General features: G+C 41.2%; 1 protein-coding gene across 5 annotated transcripts in view; it reads right to left on the reverse strand.

Annotated features, from left to right (window-relative positions):
• The window catches only part of LOC114475516 (Down syndrome cell adhesion molecule-like protein 1 homolog), a 75,267-nt gene that overhangs the window by 26,748 nt on the left and 23,229 nt on the right, over positions 1 to 25,290 (reverse strand). For 4 of the 5 annotated variants that reach the window (XM_028466391.1, XM_028466390.1, XM_028466389.1 and 1 more), the window contains exons 4-11: positions 7,930 to 8,076; positions 6,745 to 7,023; positions 4,458 to 4,733; positions 3,519 to 3,815; positions 2,850 to 3,122; positions 681 to 965; positions 433 to 552; positions 173 to 349 (exon numbers count right to left, since the gene is read on the reverse strand). In XM_028466391.1, coding sequence (XP_028322192.1) covers positions 173 to 349; positions 433 to 552; positions 681 to 965; positions 2,850 to 3,122; positions 3,519 to 3,815; positions 4,458 to 4,733; positions 6,745 to 7,023; positions 7,930 to 8,076 — 1,854 coding nt within the window. Of the gene's footprint in view, positions 1 to 172; positions 350 to 432; positions 553 to 680; positions 966 to 2,849; positions 3,123 to 3,518; positions 3,816 to 4,457; positions 4,734 to 6,744; positions 7,024 to 7,929; positions 8,077 to 25,290 lie in introns of those variants that run through there. The other variant, XM_028466392.1, reaches the window with a different exon arrangement.

Raw genomic sequence — 25,290 nt, forward strand, 5'->3', positions numbered from 1 at the left:
GATCATGTCAATCAATAATTGCCTACATGTGCAGAACAGAGACAGGGTTGTCCAGAGGTTAGTCTAGCCACACTAGCCTGGAGAAAAAGTGCATCTTAAAACAGTTGATTCCTGCTGACAAAGCAAAAATGTATGACTGTCCAGTCTAGGAAAGAAACAAATTTCCACTTACTCTTGACAGTAAGAATCATGCTTTTACTGATGTCCGAGCCCACTCCGTTGGAGGCCTGACAGAGGTAGTAGCCTCGATCATCCTCAAGAACATGCCGGATGAGAAGAGAGCCGTTTGACATGATCTGTATACGACCCGTAAGTGGAACAGGATGGTACTGCTGAGGGTTTCCTACACCTGAGAGACAACAAGATCAATGCATTTTAGTGGTTTATCAATGTTGCAATAAAAACTTTATGTGAGGCATTAACTGATGTTACCTTTAGCGTGTTTCCACATAACCTTTGGAGGAGGGTATCCTTCCACAGAGCAGTTAAGGACTCCAGCTTTTCCATAGATACAGTCTTGATTGTTGGGTTGCACAACAAAACGTGGGGGCACTGAGAAATAAAAGCACGGAATCAATCAACAGTCAACAAAACAAAAGTTCAAAAACTTGTGCAAAAGGAGAAGATTTGTTTTTGTCAATGAAGCTGCCCATTGCTTATGATCAATATTCCATTCTCACCAGTAACTATCAGCTGCCTTTCCCAGCTGACAGTGGCAGCAGCATTGCTGGCAATGCAGGTGTAGTTTCCATTGTGCTTCAATGTCACTTTGGAGATTTGTAGGGAGCTCATGAACTCTTTGGTCTCGATTGCAACACCGGAGGCAGAGCCTGGCACAATGAGCTGGCCATCTTTGTGCCAGGTGATGCGTATGGGCATGTCCCCAGATGACACGACACAGGCAATGTACATGAGCTTCCCCACTGAGGTAGAGGGGATATCGAAGGGCTGGATGAGCGGTGGAACTATGGGTGGAAAAGATGAAAAACGGAAGGTCAGTCAAATGAAACGAGGTGTTTTAAAGTAGCAAACGTGGCCATCTGGTGCAATGCTGAAAGAGATGGAGAAGGTCATTGGCCAGTGGGCCCCTCTTCACCAACCCACCCCCGTTCAGCTCTCGTATCCTGCTGCCCATAATAGCTGCTCTGGTTAGAGCCCAATTGGCAGGGGAAGTCTTTCCGTTGCCATAGTAATGGAGGTTGAGGTGGGGGTACTACAGCTGAGACATCTGGGGGATTTAATCTAGGCTTCATTATTATTCATCTAATTAAATCAGAGACACACTCACACGCAAGCACATGCGCACACCCTTAAACACCTCTGCAGCTGCCCGGCTACCATGGATATCCATCTCACAAATAACGTTTAGTCCTTAAAAGAGAATCTGGGTAAAGCACTCAAAAGTTTAACGCATCTTCACAGATAATTCAAAGAATCACAGAAAATAAACCAGTTGAATTGAAGTTTATGACTTTTTTTCATCGGTTAAATTTAAGTTTTCAATGGCTTAGACCAGATATGGGCAACTGGTGGCCTGGGGCCACATGTGACCCTGAGTCAAAGCAAATCCCACAAAAATTGTAATTCAAGAAGTTGGAAGGAATATGAAGCCCAACATAATACACAAAACACACAAAAAATTCAAAAAATACACAAAGTTACTCATAAAACATGAAATGACAACAAATCTTTAGGTTATTTACATAACCTCAGTTCTAGGAGTAAGTGAGATGTCTCACTATGGGATGCACTTCCATCTGCAGCCCTCAGAAGCTGGTGAAACGTGTCTGTCTGCCAAGCAGCTCTTCTCACTCACCCAGACAAGAAGGGTTGTCTGGTGAGACATCTCACTCATATTACTCATCGAACCAGGGTTATGTAAATAACAAAGGGGGGCAACAGCCAAACCTCCCTTAGAACATGTTCGTCTCTCCCGGCCACTACCGGACCGTGCCGTGGCAGCGGGGAGACTGGGACGTGGAGGGCCCTTGAGTGCATCCAGCTGCTTCGCCGGAGGAGAGGAGGGTAGTCAGGTCGTTCCCTTCTTCTCTTTTAGCCTGGGTGCGCTAAGCGGGCTGTGCCAGTGAAGATGCAGCTGAGGCCAAAGTTTTCCCAAGCCAGCCGGACGAACTGCGTTGAAACGCCAAGGAGGCAACGGAGGCCGCAGGCTGGGCAGCCCGGGCTGAAATAATAAACGCCACACAGTGCCGACATGAGCCGAGAATGTCGACAGCCAGCTGAGCACGTCCCAGCCCCAGAGGTGTGCCTCAGAGCCTCCTGGCTTGTCGGTGAGTGGGGCCTTGGCCCCCATTTCTGGAGACAGGGAGAACAGGTGGATAGCTTGATGCTACCACGTGGCAGCTGTGCTAATCATGATGCAGGCCAAAGTGTAACGAACCATCGAAGGACGTCGAGGGCAGTGTTGGATTTGAGCAGCTAGCTGGAGTGCTACCGCTCGGGAGCTCACACTCGACGCCGTGGTGTGGCGACACAACAACCACTTATAAACAAAAATGACCAAAAAAAACCATACAAAACAACAATACATTGCAGAAAATAAAAACAGAAATGTAGAAAAATACACAAAATTACACAGAAAACAAAAAAATAAAAACACACAATGACTAAAAACTGACAAAACATCAAAACCACCAAGACAAAAAAAAGACAAAACCCTTTTTTCTCCCTTTATTAATGAATATTGATCATGTGGCCCTCAGATCAGATACAATCACATGTTTGTGGCGCCCACTGTGATAGATTTAGACGATAATTGAGAAGCTAATCATCAGATGACACAGCCTTTTTCCCAGTTCACCCCAAACTGCTCAGTGAACCCACTTGCTTACCTTTGACAGTGACGTGAACGGTCTGATTGATTGACACCTGGGGCTGGATCAAAACGCTACACAAGTAGGTCCCCTCGTCCGCACCCTTCTGCACGTCCGTGAGCCTCAGTGTGCCATTCTCAAACACCACTTGACGATGATTATCAGGCAGCTGCATGCCGTCCTTCAGCCACTTGATGGAGTAATAAGGGTAGCCTATCACGCGACATGTTATGTAGGTGTTTCTCCCTGCCACTGCGGTGATGTCTCGCATAGGTCTTATTCGAGGTGGACCTGGAGACACGGGGGAAGAGAGGGAGGGGATGCAGGGAGGAAGTAGAAGGAAAAGCACAGAGGTCGTAGAAAGGTGCAGATGAGGTGAGGGAGGTCATAGCAGAGCAAGAGAGAGACAGTGGGTGAGGAGATAAAGGTTGAGGAATAGAGTGATCGGGGCAAGTTGAGAGATGGAAAGGGAGGTTAGTTATGCTCCCTTTGCTTAAAATCACTGGAAAATATTTTTGATGTGAGTCTAGTCTAAAATTGTCTTTAACAAAAGTTCATTTAAACAAAAGATAGTTACACAGGTAGAGAAAAGAGATCAAAGAGACAGAAGTGAAATATAAACTCGCCTATGCTGTGGTATTGTATGTTTGGTGTAAAGTGCATTTATATTGAAAAGCAGACAGGCACCTCTTACGTTTATGCGCGCTTGGTACTCGGCGCTACCGGCCGAGTTGCGTGCAGCGCAACGGTAGACTCCTCCATCCCGGATGAGTGGACTGCTGACGTTGACATGGGAAACAGTCAGGCCATCCGACAGAGTGTACTGGCTGGTCTTGTAGGTGGAGTCTCGCACCACAGGCTCGTCGTCCAGAGTCCACGTGATGGATGGCGGTGGGGCTCCTTTGGCGCCACACATGAGAGAGAAAGGCTCGCCAGGGTTCACCACACGCTCACTGAAGGAAGACACGATACGAGGAGTACCATCTAAGTAGAGAAAGATAGAAAAAAAGAAAAAATGAGATACAGATTGGAATCACAACTAACAACCACCATCAATGCATAATCTTTAAAGCCAACTAACTGCTCTTAATACATGTCCATTTTTTAAAAACACTCAATTGCTGCATTTCCATTACACTTGTAAAGTGCAAAATCTAAACAGCGCAATAAAAACTGGCAATGGAAACACCTGAAATAACGGTACGTTTTTATGAAGCTGGATTTCAGACGTTTCGATATTGCAATGTATCGCAAAACGCAATGGAAACACTTTTTACGCAATTACAGGTCACAGAACGTGACGTACATGACGTGATGTACCTGGTCACTTGACCACTTCATGGCGCTGTACGTGTAGACAGGAGAAGTTATTATTGCCACATTAGATAGCAATAAACAACAAAGCAATGTGGAGTGTTATAAGGAATACTTGAGCGTCTCTCTTCCTGCAGCAAAGTCTCGAGGGATGAGATTTCACGGAAGTTACAAGACTCTTGCCAAAAACCACCTTCAAAGCGCAATCATATTTTGTCGACATTCAAAAAATATTGCCTATATTTTGTAAAAATCTGTAATGGAAACACAGCTACTGACAGTCTCCATTTAAAACCCCCACAGTCCACTTACCCTCAAGTAGAATAATGGAAAAGTCCTGAGCTGTGTGGCCCTTTCGGGAAGCAAAGCACTGGTAAGCCCCAGAGTGGAACTTCTGCGCAGCAGTGATCTGCAGGGTGTCGTTGTGTTGCCCCTGGATGGAGATGTGCTGGTCGGGGATGATTGGCTCTGTGTTTCTGTACCAGTTGATGGTATATTCTGGAGAGCCCTCCACTGAGCAGGTGAAGAACAGTGTGCTGCTGATGCCTGTTTTCAGGTTCTTCGGAGACAAGGTCACTCGAAGTGGATCTAGGAGGAGGAAAAATGAGGTGGAAGAGCATCTCTTAATCTTTTCAAGCTCGCTATGCTGAGGATATACAATCAAAATCTAGTTTTTATATCTAAAATGACCTTTTACAGCAACATTATACACTGTGTTAAATATCCTCTAAATCAGAGGTGGGAAAATCATTTTAGTTCAGGGGCCAAATATGATCCAGTTTTAGGTCAGAAGGGCTGAAGAATATAGGTGGGGAAAATTAGCAATTTCAACATGAATGTGCCCTATTGCTCTTTCAAATATAAATTATATGTCAAGTGTGTAAAGCACAGACAATAAATAACATATCAGTCCCTGCAGGATCTTCACTTAAATTTCCTTGATTTGTGACCAATTTTTATTTAATTTGGATAGAATTTGAGGAATGATTTGAGAAAAAATGCACTATTTTGAAAAACACACTCCTGTCTTCCCATGACATATTGAGACAAAAATCGTGTTATATAAGCGTGGGAAAACTGTGAGCCCTGGCAAATATTGTGGATTATAATTTAATTACTTTTTTGAGGGGCTGAAATATCTAAAAATGATTTAGTTGTGTCATGTGTTCTGTCATTTTGACTTTCTCCTGTGGGCTAAATTTGATGCTCTGAAGGGCCAGATTTGGCCCCCAGGGCCTTAGCACATTATCCTCTATATCAGGGGTGTCGAATTCATTTTAGTTCAGGGGCCAAATACAGAGCAGTACAGTATGATCTCAAGTGGACCACAGATTTTATGCGGGAAAACAAGTAATTTCAACATTACTGTGCTCTAGTTTAGACTTCTACGTATACATAAAATACAAAATATGTAACAAACTGACAATATCCAAGTGATAGATGTCAGTCCCAACAGGATCTTCACTTTAAATTTCCTAGATTTTTCCTAGACCACTTTAACTTAAAAAAATGACTGCAATCATGAGATACTGTATAAGCACTAGGAAACTGTGAGCCCCTGAAAATATTGTTGAGTTTCATTTACACAATAATTTTCTCTGTCATTTTTACTTTCTCCTGCAGGCCGAATTGGATGCTCCAAAGGGCCGGATTTGGGCCCCGGGGCCTTTAGTTTGACACATTATGTTCTACATGATGAACAAACATTCAAGCTTTATTTCGGCTTATTTGATCGGCGAGGTTGATTTATTTTTAAGAAAGTTTTTTCATTAATGCAGTGACGTTCAAGCTCAACACAGTGATTCATGCATACAGTAGCATTTACAGTCGCAGAGACCAAGTGCGATAGAGAGAGTCAGTCAGTACACTCAGCTGTGGTGTGACTCAATCAGTTCGACGCACTCATTAAAAAAGCAGCTGGAAATTTCTCTTCACATTTGTGTCCACTTGTGTGTGTGTGTGTGTGTGTGCGCAAATGTCAGTGAGCAATAAGGCAGCTGGTGGTGTATGCTGGGGGGCATCACTCGGCCCCCCCTCCCCTCCCCCACCCTGTCAGAGTCACAGAGTGTGCTGCCATGATGTGCCCACTGGCAAAGCCTGCCGCTGCCTCTCTATTCTCTCCCTCTGTCTTGTCTCACTCCCTTTGTTTCTTTGTATACCCTCCACAATGCACACTTATCTCAGCCTCTCTTATCATCTTGTTAATACATAACAGATAATGTCATTCCGCCACTGTCTGGATGTCTGATGGTTCCTGGTGTGACCCCTGCTCTTTATCTCTGTCTTCCCTCACCTCCGTCTCCATGATGGTGAACGATGCTGGCAGCCGTGTTATGGAATCAGCCTTGGCGGATTACTGCCCTGTCTCTCTTTTTTGAGGCCTGATCTGATGGGGCGTCAAACAGCTGACGCGCACACACACACACACACACACACACTTTTGATAGAGACACACTCTAGGTGCGACTCACATGTGCCTCCAAGCAAAAAGAATGGTGTTTATAAATGTGTCGGTCAGTGAGGATGATTCATGAATGAGACAGCGTGGGAGTCTGTCTGTGTGTGTCTGTGTGTGTTTGTGTGTGTTGTGATCTCACACCTATAACATGAAGTTGTCCAGAGACCTCCTTCGAGCCGAAACTGTTGGTGACTTCACAGGCGTAACTGCCACTGTCCTCCTGCCTCAGGTCACTTATGGTCAGCCCCGTCAAACGCCGTGTCCAGCGGGCGTCTGAGGGCAGCGGACGACCATCTTTTAGCCAGCGCACTGTGGGGCTGGGGTAACCTCCCGCCGTGCAGGGTAACTCGATACTCTGGCCAGCGTACACCTCCCGTGGTTGGAAACTGTCCAGGATGGTGGGCGAGGACTCGTTGGGGTCTGAGGCAGAGACGTGGGTAAGTGAGAGGCTAGATATGACACACTTAGAAGTTTTATACATAAGGCTGACATTACGCTGTCATTATCTGTTATGAGCATGAATAAAGTGTCATGAAGGCTGTCATTAAGTGTTGTTCGCTAAATTGTGACACCTTTGGAGCTATGTTGGCATTTTTTGGGGTAGGTGGAGGGATCTTGTGGGGTTAGGTAGGGTTAGGGCAGATGTGACCCTCAGTCAAATGTTTTTTTTTGGCCCAAAAGCAAATCCCCAAAAATTGTAACGCAAGAAGTTGGAAGGTATAAAAAGTCTGACATAATACACAAGGTACACAAAAAACATACAAAATGACTCATAAAACAGACACAACAACCACTTGAACAAAATGACTACAAAAACACAACACAATACAGAATAGCTCCAAAGACACACAAACTATTAACAAATTTACACAAAATGACAGGAAAATGAAGAAAACGACAACAAAAATACAGAAAGGGATACCAAAAATCCACAAATCAACAACAAAAATGCATTAAAAAACAGAAAAAAATACACAAAATTACAACAAGAACACAAAAAATAACAAAAAGACACAGAATGACTCCAAAAACACACACAACGTCTAAAAACTGACAAAACATCAAAACTATTATAATTTATAATGACATGAATTTTGATCATGTGGCCCTCGGATCAGGTACTATCACATGTTGGTGCCCCCACCCCCACCGTGATAGAGTTGCCCAGCCGCCCTGGGTTAGGGTCACGAAGGACACTTAATGACAGCCTTCATAACACCTTACCCATGCTAATAACAGGTGAAATGTCATAATAATGGCAGCGTAATGTCAGCCTTATGTATAAAACTTCTAGTAAAGTGTTACCAAGAAAACTCTAGAGCTCACCCATCACTGAGAGCCTGGCTCCGTTGCTCTGCCGTGTTTCACCGCTGTACTTATGCTTGGTGATGCACCTGTAGGTGGAGAGGGCATCCTCCTTCTGAACATCAGAGATGTAAAGAGCCCCGAAGGAGGTCAGGGAGAACCTGTTACCTAAGGAAGACACATTCAGAAAATACATGTTTTTTTTTTTTTTTTTTTTCCCACCTGATAGAAACCTCACCACCAAAATAGATTTCCACAAAATAAACACATCTACTGTACGTACTCCATAGCCATAGCCTAGCTGCCAAACATTGGCACCCTTTCAAGAACTAAAGGACACACAGCGGTCACTTACACCACACGCTGACATGAGAGATTTACAGTCTCCTTCTACACACAGCAAATAACTCTTATGCATCGCACTCACATCAACCAACTATCCAAATCTGCCTCCTTTTACGTGTGGAAACTAAATGAAAAGCCAAGGATCAAATGTAACTCTTTGAGAAAGGAGCTGTCTTTTCCTCTGTCTGTCTGACACAATCCAGGCTCTGTAATAATCTGAAGTTTTCATGCTGTGCTTATTTTTCTCTGCAGCACAAGTCAGAGCGAGGTTAGTTTGTAAGGGTTGCTTTTTTATTTAGTTTACACTAGTTATTCCCTGTGATTGTTAACAAAGTGATTTATTCGTTCCCATAGACATATCCGCTGATAAATTATGTTATTCACATACGTTATGTTTTGAACCTGCTCAGGGAAAATGACACTTTAAATACCGGTTTTTATCATCGATCATTGTTGGAACCTATTATGTTGTGTGTTGTTCTTCTTTGGAGAAGGAATATTACTACCTCAGCTGCAAAAACAGACCCATAGTCCTAAAGGTAGCGCTACAGCAAGCCACTAAAGTTCGACATTTTACAAATATTGTAAATTATGAATTCCGACACTCATTTTCAAAAACTGTAAAACTCCAATTTTCGCTCAACTGACACCAAACCTTTTACAGCACATCTTTACTAAAATGATCCACACTGCTTTTGGATTTATTGACAACTGAGCCCATACTGCAAACATATACTTGCAAATTCTTGCTAAATGCATTTTAAATGTTCATAAAAAGACAACATTTTGGAGTCATTGAGGATGAAGTTCGGAAAACACCTGAATTGCATCTAAAAGAAACAGAATTTTTTACAGCTTTTTAATATTTGCTCTCATCCAAATAATTGGGGTCGATGCAAAAACAGCATTTTTACACATCAGTTTTTTCACTTACGGAGCCAATAAAGTTAAAAACATGCTCCATGTTGTCTAGATGCAATACATGTTTTTTGAATTTTTGTCTTAAAGGGTACCTGTAGTGAATATGTATACAACAAAAAATGTGTTTAATGCATTACCAATATAACCAAAATATCTGCACCTTTTTAGTTAAAAAGGACATTTTAGAAAGATTTTATACCTTCGGGCATAAACTATATAGTGCCTCCATTTAGGACAGGAAAAAGTATTTTTGTTACATACATTTTCACTACAGGTACCCTTTAATAACTATATTTTTAACAGCCGTTTTAAATCTGCATTTAAACGCTAACAGCTGCTGTCTTGTTTTGCCTATAATATCCTGGCCCCGACCATTGCTGCGCAGGCACTATAATTTATCATTTAGTTTACAAAGGTGGGCTGAAGCCCATACTAGCTGACTCAGGACATATTTCAAAATGGCTGTTACTGCACAGTGGGATTAATCCATGTGTGTGAGCGTGAATAATCAGCTGTTGCTTTTAAACAGAGCAGCAGCTTGATTGGATGCTTTGACGTGTCTATCAGCCACGTGTTTTTCTTTTCCTCGGGTTGGGCAGGCTTAGCTGTGATAGACAAGTGTTCGTATCAAACATATCGTACGACCCCAACGGGAGGCACAGGCAGCAATTTCCCAGCAGCCTTTGTTTGCCCCCCAGAATGAAGCCTTACAGGATAATGAGCACTTTAGGACTGTTACTCCCACAACACCGCCGACTTGCCTGTCACAACACTCTGACACAGGCAGGGAGAGGGAGTCAGCTGGATCTGTCAGCAGCACACCCTCTGTCTGCGCTCATAGCCACACTGAATTCACCTCCTCTGCAGCCTCTTCAATAATTCTGATTACACATTGCTATCAGTCCATCTTAACTGAGTGATTTGTTCATCGTATTAGTCCATGACATGTCATTGTGTGAACCCACTCATCATCCGTCTCCCTCGTCAGTCTCTCTCCATCTCTATTTAGAATGGCAGACAGTGTAAAATATTAATTAGTAAATCTTAAATCACGACGCTCCCTCAGCTTTTATTCATGCCGACTGGAGTAGATAAAAGAATCGGAGCTAGCGCTTCATAGAAATGTTACTTTAATTGTGAGAACGAAATGTCAATATTGCACAGAATTCTGTATATAATACACAATATTCAGTCTTAATGGGTAAAAAAAACATGTCAAAACACAAGCAGAGCAGGTGAAAGACTGTCAGCCTCCACCCAAACATGATTATTACATCTGAGAGTTGAACAAGTCATACTGACATTCGAGTAAAAAAAAAAAGGCCCCTATATTCACAGAGAGCAGGACTCTTCAGGGGACAAACAGTGTTTTTTTATTTTACTCTAAATGATTTCATAAAGAGTCTTTTCACACAAGAAGGAGGTCTTTGAAAGAAGCTGCATTGCCTAGAGGACAGCGACATTGTTGGATCCTGCATGAGTTTGGGCAGTTTCAATGAGATGCATTCATGAAAACAAAACTGTGTGAAAGATGAGATCCAGAGGGGAAGTGTTTTATAATCTGCTTCTACAAAAGAAATGTCTTTAAGGGCTTTTCTATTTAAGCCTGAATTAAACCTGTAATAAAGTGGACTTGGTGATAATTTCATATTCAATCTCATATGTAAAAATGTAATGAGCAAACGTTTAAACCATGTGGTAAAACAGATTCTTTCTGAATTGCTTTATTTACATTTCAACCCTTAGATATTTGATAAAATAGTAGTTTACACGTTAGAAAGTTTCAGCGTTTAGGCTCGTTGATTAGTTACCCATTGAGCAAAGAGTTTCAAATATTTTTCCCTTATTTCCAAAGATTTCTGAGGCAATCTTAAAAAGCCTTTATTAAGGTTTGGGCTACAGAAACATTAAAAAGTTTTTCTACGCATTTCAGCCAATGTGGCCTTCGTCAGGGCAGGTATACTGGGTCTATAATGAATTAGAAAGTCATGTGATCAAAAATGTCACATGACCACTTAGAATTAACAAAATATTTCAGAGAAACAAATGAGCATCATTATTAGTGCCAAAAAACTGAAGTTACAAAACTTACAAGTACATGTGTACACAATAAAAAATAGTCCATCTTAAAGAAATAAAAAAGATTAAATAGCCAAAAATGTAAGTAATTATTCCAATTAATATATACATATATAGAAATATACACACATATGTCATACATATATATGTATACCATCATATATATCTATACATTTAAAGGAAAGGCTATAAATCCCATTGAACATTTAACCCAGGGTATACAGTACTTCCCTTGATATATCACTGCAAAACATTTTAAATCCGTGTATCATTCGTTCATTTGTTTTGCATTATGTAACAAAAACATGAAAAACGAAAAAAACACTCATTATTTGATATTTGTTTCCAAAACCAAAATGAAAAAACGGAAAACGCCTTGTTTTTCAAATTCAAGCTCTTTTGCTTCAGTACAGAAAACGATAAACGATAAACGAACACCTTTATTTGTTTTCTCCATTACCGATTTGCCAAAGTACGCGACCCGGAAGTGACGCGTTACACATTCCGAGATATCTTTAGCTTTGCAACACTTATGATTCTCTAAATCCTCCGAAATGTCCGTGAGGAGGTTCTGTGCCCAACACCAGCTAAAGCCAAAAGGACACGTTTCTGATGCACAGTTGGAAGCAGCGATCTTGTCATGCCGAACTGCCGTTAGCATAGCCATCAGCGTATAATGAGAGTACACTTTCGGGTCACGTACTTTGGCAAATCGGTACTGGAGAAAACAGATAAATGTGTTATTTTCCGTTTTTCGCAAAAGAGCTTGAATTTGAAAAACAAGGCGTTTTCCGTTTTTTCATTTTGTTTTTGGAAACAGATGTAAAAAATGAGTGTTTTTTTTTTTTTTGTTTTTCATGTTTTTGTTACATAATGAAAAACCGAATGAACAAATGATACACGGATTATTTTACTCAAACTACAAGCTCATATAGTAAATCATTCACATCAGCTTCCAACAAACTTTTCTAGTAAAATCAAAGGTTTGTTTTCACGTCTAGTAGTACCTTTTATTTTCATTCCATGAAACACAGACAGCTTCACAGTTACACTCGACCCGAGCTGCTGCTGTGACTAATTCCTTACAAAACGGAAATAAAGAAGAGAAATAATGTATAAGAGCGATGGACTAAAATAAAGCCTGATATGGTCTATAAATAGGATACGTACTGTAGCCCATGTGGGTTCAGGAGTATATACCATGTGAGCAGGTTAGTAGCAGCCCCATTTTCTCACATGCAAATGAAGGTGTCGGTGCAAAGATAACGAGGCCCATATTTCCACCTCCTCAGTGGGCCATTATTTATTGATGTTCTGCATCTTTCCCCTCCCTCCCACTCTTACGCTTTCCTCATCCTCTCCCTGTTGCTAGGGTATTCTCACTGTCGTTCTGTGACCATTTTTTGGTGTACTTTCAGCAATTATTAAAGCACAAATTGCTAACAATCGTCAGTGAGGAAACAGTTTGGCCTTCAGCGTGATGAACGTTTACAAAGCATCGGTGAAAACACGCGACACAAGTCGGTTGTTTTAAGTAGATGTAAAAGCTGGATCAGCAGGAAGTGACTAAATATAGCTTCTCAGATTCACATGTAAGTAGCTTTGTATCCAATCACAGGTTATTTACATAAAATTGCAACAAACCAACATGCCCCCTGTTTAATTTATCAACCATTTTTAAATTATTTTTGAAAAATAACTTTCAACGCAAAGTGAGGACTTATTACATCGATGTGCGGTTAAAACTCTTTGTGAGCATTTGTGAACACAGACTCAAAAGTAGTGATTCTCCATTATATATAGTCGAAACTATCCTTTTTCTCACTTAAACATAATTATCTTGACTAACACAATAGAGTGAACATTATGCTCTGACGGGAGTAGGGAAACCTGTCAGGATGGGGTTTTATTTTGGAGGGCAGGCAGGAACTCTTGGCCTTCCTCCTGCTGATTGGTCACCAGCTGTAATTGATTAAGTGTGGTGTATAAATAGGGAGGCTTTGCTTCAGTTCAGTGCTGGGATATTTACTATGGTTTTTCTACATGTTTCACTTGTAATCTAGGCTCGGTTTCATGCCAGTAATTCCTGGATCGACAACAAGTGTTTTGCCTCAAAAATCAATAAAGATTGTTTTTTTTTTTTTGCACCTGAGCTCCGCCTCCATACCTGCATTTGGGTCTGCAACTACACCTACACGTGACAAAACCAGTGATGTTCCTGTGAGATTTCTGCGTATGGACCTTCTATTGGATCTATGGATATTTGATATGATCAAAAAGTTTTAAAAAGTGTGTTCAGACAGATGTATAGTTCAAAAAACGAAATGGTAAACACATATATTGGTTCGTTAGACCTGTCAATTGATGGATTAATAAATGCAGAGTTAGTGTTTTGACCACGAGGGAAAAACCCTGTAAACCACCAAACGGTAAATAAATAACATTCACATGCGTTTAAAGTGGGTGTTTAGTGTGGTTATGTATGAAAAATATATGTTTTAATTTGTTTTGTTTTTTTATTACCCTCACCAAAGAGGTAATATTTTGACAGGCATTTATTTGTGTATTTATTTGTTTGTCTGTAAACAGGATTACGTCTAGGGATGTCCCGATACAACTTTTTCACTTCCGATACGATAACGTTATTACAGCCTTGAGTATTGTCCGATGCTGATGTTGATCCGATACGATATCAGCACAAATCATACATACTTTTATTACTTATTTTATAGTGTGTATTGTTAGAAAAGTTTGATCAAGTGATGTCACTCAAACAGAGAACAATAGTCAGCAACAGTAGATATGAGGAAAACTGGCCCATCTATTATTAACCAATTGGTTACATACATTTAAACCAACATAATATCTACAGTATTCTACAATTGAATAAATATAATATAAATTGGAGATCTTAGATGTAGTCCGATATTCATTTTCTGGCTGATATCGGAACAACAACCAACATCAATATCGGATCGGGACAACCCTAATTACGTTGCTTTGTGTCACTGAGTGCTCTTGTTTAGTTCTGTTGCAAAAACAATGGCCAATGCTGCCTATATTGAAGCAGGTGAACACTAAACAAAATGACTTTAACATTTATGAAATCTACTTTCAACTGCAAGATACTGTACAGAGCAATTTGGTACAAGGTGGCGGTTCGGGGGTGGGGTGGATCAAAGTCTCGACTGTCACAACAAGGAAAGGAAAAAAGGTTTTTTTATTGTGGAGATATTCTCTGCTAATAAATGGGTATGTACGCACACATGCATGTACCACACACGCAGAAACGCCCATTGGTCCTAAAGTAGGACCCCAGTAGTCAGATTAATCTTGAAGTTAGCGTTGACATTAGCAGCAATGACTCAGAAAGGGGGCAGTCGTCCAGGTTTAGAGCATAAGAATGTGTTAAAGTGGAGGATGGGCAACGCTGACCAAATGACATGGTTTTGTTTGTAAAAGTGGGATAAAGCCAGATAAAAAAAAGAAGGTAAACTGAGGAGAAAACCACAGATCAGATGTGTGTTTTCGGTGTGTACTAATAGTGAAAGCCCTGCTCCTCCTCTCCTCAGTGTACATTAAAAGCCCAAGTAGAGGCAGGTGTCAACCAATTAAATATACACACTCTTCTGGCTTTTATTCTGCTGCGCACTTATTTAACATCTATGAATGGCGCCCTCTTAACTCCCTTCCATTTGCATTCAAAGCAGGTTTTATTGGCACAACTGATGTGTAACAACTAAGTGTGCAAAGCGAGCCCACCCCGCTGGATCTGCTCCTGAAAGAGGACTTTGTTAACAGGGCTGATCTGTTCAGACGGTGAAAGAGTCGATCTGCGTTAATGACCAAACGCCACATGAACGATATCTGAACTCACGCGTTTATTTCTCACCCCTTTTTCCCACTCGATCCTTTGTCACTTGTTCTGGAAGGGGGTCAAGATATCTGCACAAGATGCTGAGGAAGCGGCAGCGTGGTCATGTTTTCATTAAAAAGCCACGCTTCACTGTCTGATCCCAACTGCTGTCCTCTTTCCTAACCAATTGTGACTGCTTACCTCAGCTTTCAATCATGTTCTGCCTTTGCCCTGCCCCATGCCTTTCCCTCCGACTCATGCGCGTAAAGGGGATGTTAGAAAGTAGATGAGGCAGAGGTGAGGGGAGGACAGACGAGGTGGCAGAGAGAAGTAAGTGAGTACAGGGTCCGGTTTCCTCTGCAAAGGGACCACGTCTCTTCTGCCCCACTGACTGCTCTGTCCCAATTTGCCCTGTGTGACTTGAACAGTAAACACTGGGGGAGGAGGGGGTCTATTGGGAGTCTGAACAGACCATCGGGTGCAGACATAAAACCGATCACATGCAAAAGCCAATGTTGTCATAGCTATAGCTCAATGTATGGTCAGAGCGGCCATTGTATATGTTCCCCTTCATAAAGCCATCGTAACCAGGTCGAGGCAGCATAAAGCTAAATGGACCATCCCACATAGACGCAGCGCTGTGCAGATTAAGCATCAGTGATGCCATCAGAAGATACAAAGGATGGAAAGGGAAACAGGGTAGGCGGAAGGGAGAGGAATAGGGAGAGATGTAGAAATAGAACTCCATTATTCATGATGTGTGTTTCATGTGCTTGGTGACATCTGGGACAGCAGTGATAATGAGTCCCACGAGGGAGCAGCCGCATACACACACTTATCCAAATACATGGGACGGACCCACAGAAACGTGCCAACATAGGCCGACCACCCTTCCCTTTGCTGGACGTTCCATTAAGTCCCATTTAACAATTATTGTACCTACATTAACAGTACAGCATTGACACAAATACTCAGAACCGTTGCTTATTTGAGGCAAACATCCAAGCAACAAAAAGCCCTCGCATCTCCACTTTGTTTAGATTGAGCTGCAGATAAAAAGCTGGAGATATGATGTGTGCATTGTGTCTGCCATCATATTACCAGACACAATACACACAGAGAGAAAACAGAACACTCCAGTTTAGTCCATGGCCCGGGGCAGTGGGCTACATTAGCCTCTGTGAGTGAGCGGCCTGCTCCCTCACTATTAGAGTGCTGGTGGCAGAGGAGTGACACACACACACAACTTACATTACTGTCTATGACACAACAGTGAATAATAATAATTAATGCAGGTCACACACACGCACACACATGCTGACATTTCATCGGTTAAAAGAAATACTTCAGTTTGATACACAGTTTTAAAACCTGGACTGTGAGTGAATATCTTCCCAGCATGCAAAGTGGGAACTTAGAATCTGAAACATCAAGGCACTGAATAATGTAATCAAAAAGAAATTGCAGCAGATTTTTAAGTGGCTTATTCCCCATTACGTTTACGGTATAGACCATAGAAGATCATTCTTAGTTCTATTAAGGTACAGAAATCAAGCGATGTTATTTTCCGGATATGAACTTCTTAATGCTGACTATAAAGCAGTTATATTTAACCTTCTTTGTAAAACCCAGTGGAACTTTCCCCAGTCGTAGAGAGATCTTCCATAGATTTGACTGGTTTCTTTTCTAAATGGCCAGGTTCAGGTTTTTTTTTAAAATTCTGTTTATTAATGATTTTGGTATTATATTTATGTTTGCAGAGACTGTGGGGACTGTCCCACAGCAGACAAATCAATAACTTTCTTATTTCAGTCGATTATGTTGAAAGTATTTGGAATGCAAATCTTTTAAACACAGCATGATTGATGTGATTGATTGGTGATCGTATATAGACTAAGCACCAGGCAGAACAGACAAAAGGACCATAAAGTCTGTGTAAAGCGAATTCAACCATTTTCTTCTAAACACATTAAATAGGTGATAAATGTATTCCATAAAACATGTAAAAAGCCATTCAACAATTTATAATGTAATAGTGGAGCTAGGCTTCACAAACTGTGTTTAAAATGTCTGTGCTCAGGATTTAATGGGCGGGTCAGAAATCATAGCCGCGTTACATAACGGAGCCATCATTAGCATAAACCCGACCCTGCTGCTGAAGCACACCAAACTTCCACTGCCTTCAGAGGGGGCAATTCGTCCCCCAACCGAAAACAAACCACACATTCAGACTCGGGAACAAAATGCGTCCGCTGGTGCCACATTTTCCATGAAATTAGCACTTTTTTTGCACCGCGACTGTGTTTTGCCTCTAGCGGGCGCAGTTCTGACTCTACCTGGGAGGGATACACATATTTGGACTATGGTAGAGCAGACCTTTCCACTGACACCGCTTGGCCCGATCCGAGGACTTTTTGAAGCACCATCGACGCTGGAGGCGCTTTCACTCTGCGCTCTCCCATTGACAGTACCCGGAGGCGGCGCCCCTTCCCGCGCGTGGGCGTGGTTCCAGCGCCTCTAACTGACAGAGTTTCAGAGCAGAGAGAAGTGCTAGTGTTTCCATGATTTTGAGACCTAATTTTACATACTTAGCAATTTTTTTCATCTTTCAAATTTGGCTCAGTGGTCAATGACATGTTTCTGTGGTGTAACAAACTCATAACACAAATTTATTTCTTCCTTACACCGACTTTAAATTCTTTGATTTTCTGTCCTTACATCACTTAAAGCCATGTTGGTTACTTTGAGGTCAACTTCATTTAGAAATAAAACTGATGCCAACCACCTGGGACGTAGAAGGATCCGTCATGCAGACTATATTCACTAATGTTAGTGTATTGTACTGCAAGATTCAAATCTTTCATCACCGCTGAGTGTATATGGAAATTCCCATTACGGCTGTGTTTGGTTTTTACTGGTTTGACAGTGCAAAAAAGTGCCGGTAAACCCCAAACCACAGAAACTTTCCCAGCCATGAGGGCTTGGAGACACTGTCTGCACTGTCCTTTAAAGGTGCAGTCTGCAACTCTTATAAAAACGACTTGTGCGTGTGTTGTTCATGTGCGCGCAGCAGCCTCCGTGTGGGCTGCTGTAAGTGACGCTGTGTTGTTGCTTCTGCTGCTGAGGTGTGTGCACGTTGAGAGAGAGAGAAGCGCTGCAGTAATGTGCTTTTAACAGAGCATGTTATTTTACTGTGATGCTGCTGTTAGGCTAACGTTTGCTTGTTAGCTCCTCTGAGGGAGGGACTTTGGAAACTTTGGAGGCAGGGCAAGAGAGCAGCGGGGAGGGAGGGGGAGAGAGCAATCGAAGAGTTGCGGACTGCACCTTTAACACTTCATCACTATATCACTGATAAAACTCAAATTTCACTTCTTATGATCCCTTTTTTGTGTAGTAGTGAAATGACATTCCCAACACTATCCTAAAGGGAAATACATTATAGAGTGAAAACAACCCATTTAGTTTTAAGCCTATAATGGTAACGGTATCACATTTGTTTTATGGCTGCAAAGCCACACAGTTTAAAATAAATCCTTAGAAATGTTTATTTTTTTAGAGAAGCAGTCACCCCACGACTTATTGAAGTATCGACTTGCTCACAGGCGCCATTTACCGCCACCCGAACAAATCCACCAACATTGAATCTCTCTTTCCCTTGATCACAGAAGCCTGACATTAGCTCACTGCTTTCTCTACGTCCCCTCTCACAGCGGTCAATGAGGACCTGTGATGTTGGTCTGGCCTTTGTGTGAGTTTGGACAGCTAATGGTGAGGTGGATCAATAGGTCTGACCGAGAGGTCATGTAGAAACATGGTTGAACATGTCTCCACAGTCTCTGATAGTGACCGTCATAAAAAAGACATCTAGAATGATTATGTGACATTTATCTTTAACAACAATAAATCAAGAAAAAAAAAAAACTATTTAAACAAAAGCACTGAGAGGAAACACCCGCCAAGCTCCAAATAACCAAATCTTGCCAGTGATGTAATGATCCTAAAAGCTTGGAATAAATCTCTTATTCCCAGTAATATCACTACAGTAGGTCCAAATGTATGGTCACCCCTATTTTTACAAAAAAATTGCGTAACGCGGACCTGATCTGGATGAAACTCTGGGGTTTAATTAAGGAACCAACAGACATAACGGAGTCAAATTTTGTAAAGGTCAGTAACTACAAACCAGAATATGAATTTATGAAATTTCACCAATAATGAGAGCGAGGGACTTTTCTATCATTGAAACTGATCCATCCACAATCAGTATATTGATCCAGATCCCCTCCAAAATGTTATAAAATCTTTCATTAAAATTAAATGTAATAACTTTTGACGTAATAAATAAACACCAATGAAAATATTACCTCCTTGGCGGAGGAAATGAAATGTGAATAAAAAGTGATTATTTTTATTTTGACTGCCGTGTGCAGTGCGTCGTGCAGCTTTGGCTTTGTATAAATTACATCATTGACACATTTAAAACATTGCATCCATTCTGCGCAAAAATAGAAACAATCAAAGAATAGTGAATTACTGTTTATTAAATGAAGTTTATGAACTTTTGCTCTTTATTTTTTCAGTTTGATGCTTAATTTGATCGCTTTAAACTGTGCCGTTTTAATTTTTTACCCCTATAGTCTAGTTACTTGTTGAGATTTAAAGATCATCCATAATGCTGTAGCCTGTTTTACCAATTTGGTTGTCATTATTGGTTACAATACGTGAACAGGTAGTCACAAAGTTATCTAGAACTACATACAAAAATATCCCTAGGTTTTAGGGCATTTGGAGTAAAAAAAAAAAAAATCTAGATGATCTTTGGAGTCAAGGGCTGTGAACCGTAAAATAAGCATTTCCTTAAATACAATTTCTTAGCGGAGCTTGCTGTAATCTCTTGGCACTAATCCGTCTTTCACTTGCCTAAACAAAGGAGTGGAAGAAAGCAGGAGAAAAGGGGTAAAACCTCTTTTCTTAAATCCTATTTCTTAACCCAGTCTAGGCCATGTAAACCCTTCAGCTCCTTCACTTTAAGCTTCGACACAAGCCTTCCTGCTTTCACTTTCCTTAATGACTCTGAATCTGGTTGGAAATGTAGAACCGGTCATATAATTTATTAAATCTATTTATTTTATTATTGTAATGAATACATATACAGTATTACCTTTCGCTTGTGCTGTTGTACGGATGACACAACCTGTGATGTGTCTGAGGATGAATAAATGTGTAGAATTTCTTTCTTCTCGTCTCTCTGAGGTGCTTTTATTTCTTTACGATCGCCTAAAACAGTTTGCTTTGTGTCTCCCTTTAGAAAGGGTCGATTTTCAAACTTCCCCTTTGAGCATTTCTGCCGAACAGTCACAGGCCTTTGAAAGGAAAACGTAACGGTAAATCATATGTGTTGGCTCTAAACAAAAACAAATACGTTAACTTACAAAAGCTTATAATATAATAAAAAAGTGATTTCATAGATGATACTTAAGCCACTTTACTGACATATTACATTATTTACTTAGTTTATCTTCTAACATTTATAACCATTATCGGTTTACAACTTGATAAGACTAAAATCATAAATCAAATGGTGTTTTCCTAAAAAAAAAAACAAGTCTGCAAAACATTCTTGAGAAATACATTAAAAAATGAAGGTTTTTACCCCCCACTCATCTTTTCTTTCTTCATCTCTTTGCTCAGCTCACACAGCTTGGTTTGAAGGGTGAGTTAGTGGCCAGATTTCTGTCAGACTGATGTCCTCGCAGGGGCTTTCCCATCCTTCGCTCTTACACTGAGTGACACTGATACACTGATGCACTGTAAACATACACAAACCCTGTGTGTGTGTGTGTGTGTGTATAAGCCTCTCTGTGCTTGATAGAGACACAAAGAATGGAGAGATAAAAAGGCAATGTGTGGAAAGGCAGCGGTGGCTGGCGGTAAGTGCATGCGTTTCTATGTTAAGTGCACGTGAGCAGGCCTGCGTAGTAGTGTGTAAATAGTCAATAATAGCCGACACTTGTCAGCCCTCTGCTCTGTACACACAAAGCCTGTGGTTGGGTCATTGTTGAACTCCGCCCCTCCATGCCCCCCCCACCTTTACACACGCGCTCACCCTCGACAACTGGGCCTCTCAAGCACGGATAATTATCTCTATTGTGTCCCTTGCACACACACACAAACACTCACGCACGCACACACACACACACACGTTTGTGCTAATTAAAACACCCACCCACGTGCCTACTCAGCCTAACTGGGTAAAAGATGGCTGCCAGCACCCCATCTGTTCCTGCCCTGCTCTCAGTCAGTCTCAGCACTCTGAGGTGAATGTGAGACAGGCAGAAATATCCAGGGAAAGTAAGAGAAAGGCTGATGGAAGTATAAACACTTCTATGGCTGAGTTAGAAGATTAAAACATTTGAGATATTTTGCTTTGCAGGAAGCTGCAACCGGGTGCGTCTCACCCGTGGGGGATGCGACACCCACACTTTCAAAAAAATGAAAATTTATTCCACTCACTTTTTACCGAGGGGTTCATTGTTGATTGTTCATTGGTCGAGTTAGATCGATTGAATAGTGATCAAGCCAATCACAGCCGGCCTTTTGACGAAGCCGCAGTTCGGAGAAGGTAAACAAAGAGTTAACAGTGATGAGTAAAGTGTAAGTAAAGTAACAAAAAATTAGTACCGGGACAAAATAGAGGAAACGGGTGGTATGTAATGGCTAAATGTAGCTTAAATGAGCAAAATGTGGCAAACAATAGCAAAATAGGACAAAAAAGTGAAACAAAAAGAGAGAAAATGTATGAAAAAAAGGAAACAAGTGTTATTTATTGGGCCAAAGGTAGCTTATTTGGATGAAAAATGGCAAAATTGATTGAAGAATCGATAATTTATACATATTTATTGACGAAAGGTAGCTAAAGTCTGAAAAAACAAAAAAGTGCAAAAAGAAAATTGGAAAAGGGGCAAAAATGGGACAAAGGAAGTTGCAAAATGGCCAAAGAAAAAGGTATAAAGGGGTTAAGAAGTTCCCCCCTTTTAAACTTTTCTGTGGGAATAACAACTAAAATTAAGACATGGTTTTAGTAAACTAATTTAATGAACTAAATTGGGAGTTGACGGTTGCCCTACCCTTAGAAAACACTCATTTTAAAAATTGCTGCACCCATGGCTACGACTATAAAGCAAGAACTTTCTCTGCATGATTTAGCAGAACCTCAACCTCCCACCCCTCGGCCTGCTGTCACCCACATGGGACAGAGGAAGGAGAGGTGAGACAGCCATGATGTGAGACCCAAGGGTGTTGGAGAGGGGGCAGGTTCTGTGCCACGTGGCTCCCCATCCTCCTCCTCTGTCACACAATGTCGTGATGCACCAGTGCAGCCTGGGAACAACGGGCAGAGCTCGTGGCCTTAATGTATCCCAAGTTAATGTTTAATGAGCACTCCATATTCAGGCAGGTTCATGCAAAAATGGCTTTGTTGTGTTCCTCTCGAGGAGTGTGTGTCGGTGCATGCCGCCAGGCTTGTACAGTTGTACTTACTAGAAGGCGATGTGTGTGTCAAACTGATGTTTACAAGCAAATGCGGCTTCACAGACAAGTGTATCTATTAATGTATTCCTGCTCCTCGTGCACAAGCACAGATTTACACAACATTCATGATGTCCTAACACACTGCTGCTCTCCATGAGGTCCCGCTGCCTTTGTCACCTCTCGCCTGCACCTGTTTGGAGTTTGATGACACTAACTTTTTAATTACCAGGTGGAAATGCATGCAGTGAGTGTCTACATTTAAATAAAGAATCCAATTTTTTTATTATTATTAATACACCGATTGAGTCAACGTGTGATATGCATAAAAGGGGAAATCAGTCTTTATAAGATCCACACAAACAAGGTAAATGACAATAGATTTCAAAATAAGAGCACCCAGGGAACAAAAACCTCCACCAAGCACCAAATATCCTCTTTGACCGATATTAACAGTTATCTGGATCAGTGATCCTGATCATTCACACTTTAAAGGAGAAATTTGTGTCACCAATAATAAAAATTGCAATTCAATGTGCAATCTGGATCTGATCCACACGAAAACTGATGGGGTAATTATTGAACCAACCTGACATAACTGAGCCAAATTTAATAAAGATCAGTCAATTACAAACCAAGATATGAATTATTTTTAATTTCGCCAATGATGAGAGTGTTTTAGATTTCTCAAACTGATCCATAATCAATATATTGATCCGTTACCCTCCAAAATGTATGGAATATTCTATTGTGTAAGGTCAATCTTTGGTTAAAATTTTGTCAAAACGTGTTAAATACTTTTCAAGTAATCTTAATAGACAACAAATAGACGCTGGTGAAAATACGACCTCCTAGGCGAGGTAATAATTGTCAGCTACTATGATATAGTGGGTATTCTTCATGATGTCTGTTTTCACATGTCTGTAATGTAACCTTCTGACATCCTGCAGGGACCCCAGGGACGCAACATCGATCCTTTACGTAGTCTGTAAGTGACCTCGCCACCTGGTGACGCCCATTAGGCTCCGTCTGCATTAAGTGCTGATAACACAGCATTTTTACTGCAGTGAGAGGGTAAACTGTAGGTTAAAAAATCACCTGAGCACAGCCTCAGCTCCACAGATAGAGAATTATTAACACCTTTTTTTGTCAGGTAAAGAACACAAACTTGTTAAGTGATACACGTTTTTGGCAATGATCATAATCACAACTAAGAAAAACGTTGTTTTAAAATATTTTCCAAGCTCAAGGCTGAGTTTAATGGTTATGTGGATCAAATTAACTGCAGATATACATAAACAAGACCAAACTACACTGCAGGTGGATTAGCTGGAGCATGGTCAGACATCTTCTGTGGACCAGCACGTGGCTGCAGCCATCTGCTGGTCCACTCTCTATTCATCAGAGGCGCTCATTAGCTTTCCACTGGTTAGACTGGCAGCCTCAATCTGCAACGCTGAAGCCTCTCTTCGTTTCAGGGATGTTTTCATTATCCTCCTCAAACCCTCCAACTCTCCGATTTCAATCTAGCCCTTCAACCTAATGTCACTGGTCTGACCAGCAAATACACACACACACGTGCACACGGTCCAGCCTGGATGGGAAAGTGGGACAGGCAGAGATGCACAAACACGCGCACGAACACACACAATACTCCAGATGGAAAACATGTGCGCATGACACGTTGAAACCTGCTGGGGTTCAAAGGGCACGGCTACATTGTGTCGGGTCATCAACTCCACCTTCAGACCAGTATGTGATAGTGTTTCTGATCAGCATCAACACAAACCAGATGAACTCCTTGGTGCAGGATTGCAAGGACACAAGTCGGAACTAACAACCCTGCTCGACTACAGTATATCTCCTGAATTCAACGTACAGATGCAGGCACACATGCTCCTCTAAAGGTGGGAGGTTAGCATTAGCAATAAATACTGTACAGAATTAACATATGAATAAAAAACAAGCATTCAAAAATGTTGTGTGTATGTACCAACACAGTGAATAGCTTTAATTGAAGATAGCGTAACCTAGATGCTTACACAAACCCAATACGATGCAAAAGACAGGGTCAAATCGAACGTTGGCAAACATAGTACTGTGTATAGAGCAATGAACCTCTGGAATAGCCTTGACGCAGAGACACAACAATCCGTAAATCTGAAAGGATTTAAGGAGAAAACACGGAGGACATTTCTACACGCATACAGATCTCAAGGCAACTCTTCATTGAACTCTACAGCGACGACATGGAACTCATCAACTGGTCATTGAGCGCCATTGACAAAATCTTCACGACGAGGCAATTACTACAGCACGAACCAAAAAAAAAAAAAAAAAAAAACGTTAATGAAAAGATGAAATTATGAAGAAGATGAGAATGTTTGACAAGGGAAGAAACGAGGTTTGATGTAAAATTATCTGTGTTCAAATCAGGGGACAGATCTGGATAAGCATAATGCTTTTTTCCGTCGCCCTTTCCGGCATGCAAAAGGACAAAAACAAAAAAAAACAAAAAAAAAAAACAATGATGTGACTTTGCTCTGAATGTCAAAATGAATTTCTGTGATTGCAACCATGTCGGAAATGAACTGAATAAATAAAATAAAATAAATAAAAATCTAAAAATTAAAAAGAATAACGTAAATGGGCAA

The sequence above is a fragment of the Gouania willdenowi genome, chromosome 14 (assembly GCF_900634775.1).
Source record: "Gouania willdenowi chromosome 14, fGouWil2.1, whole genome shotgun sequence".
NCBI classification, from domain to species: Eukaryota; Metazoa; Chordata; class Actinopteri; order Blenniiformes; family Gobiesocidae; genus Gouania; species Gouania willdenowi.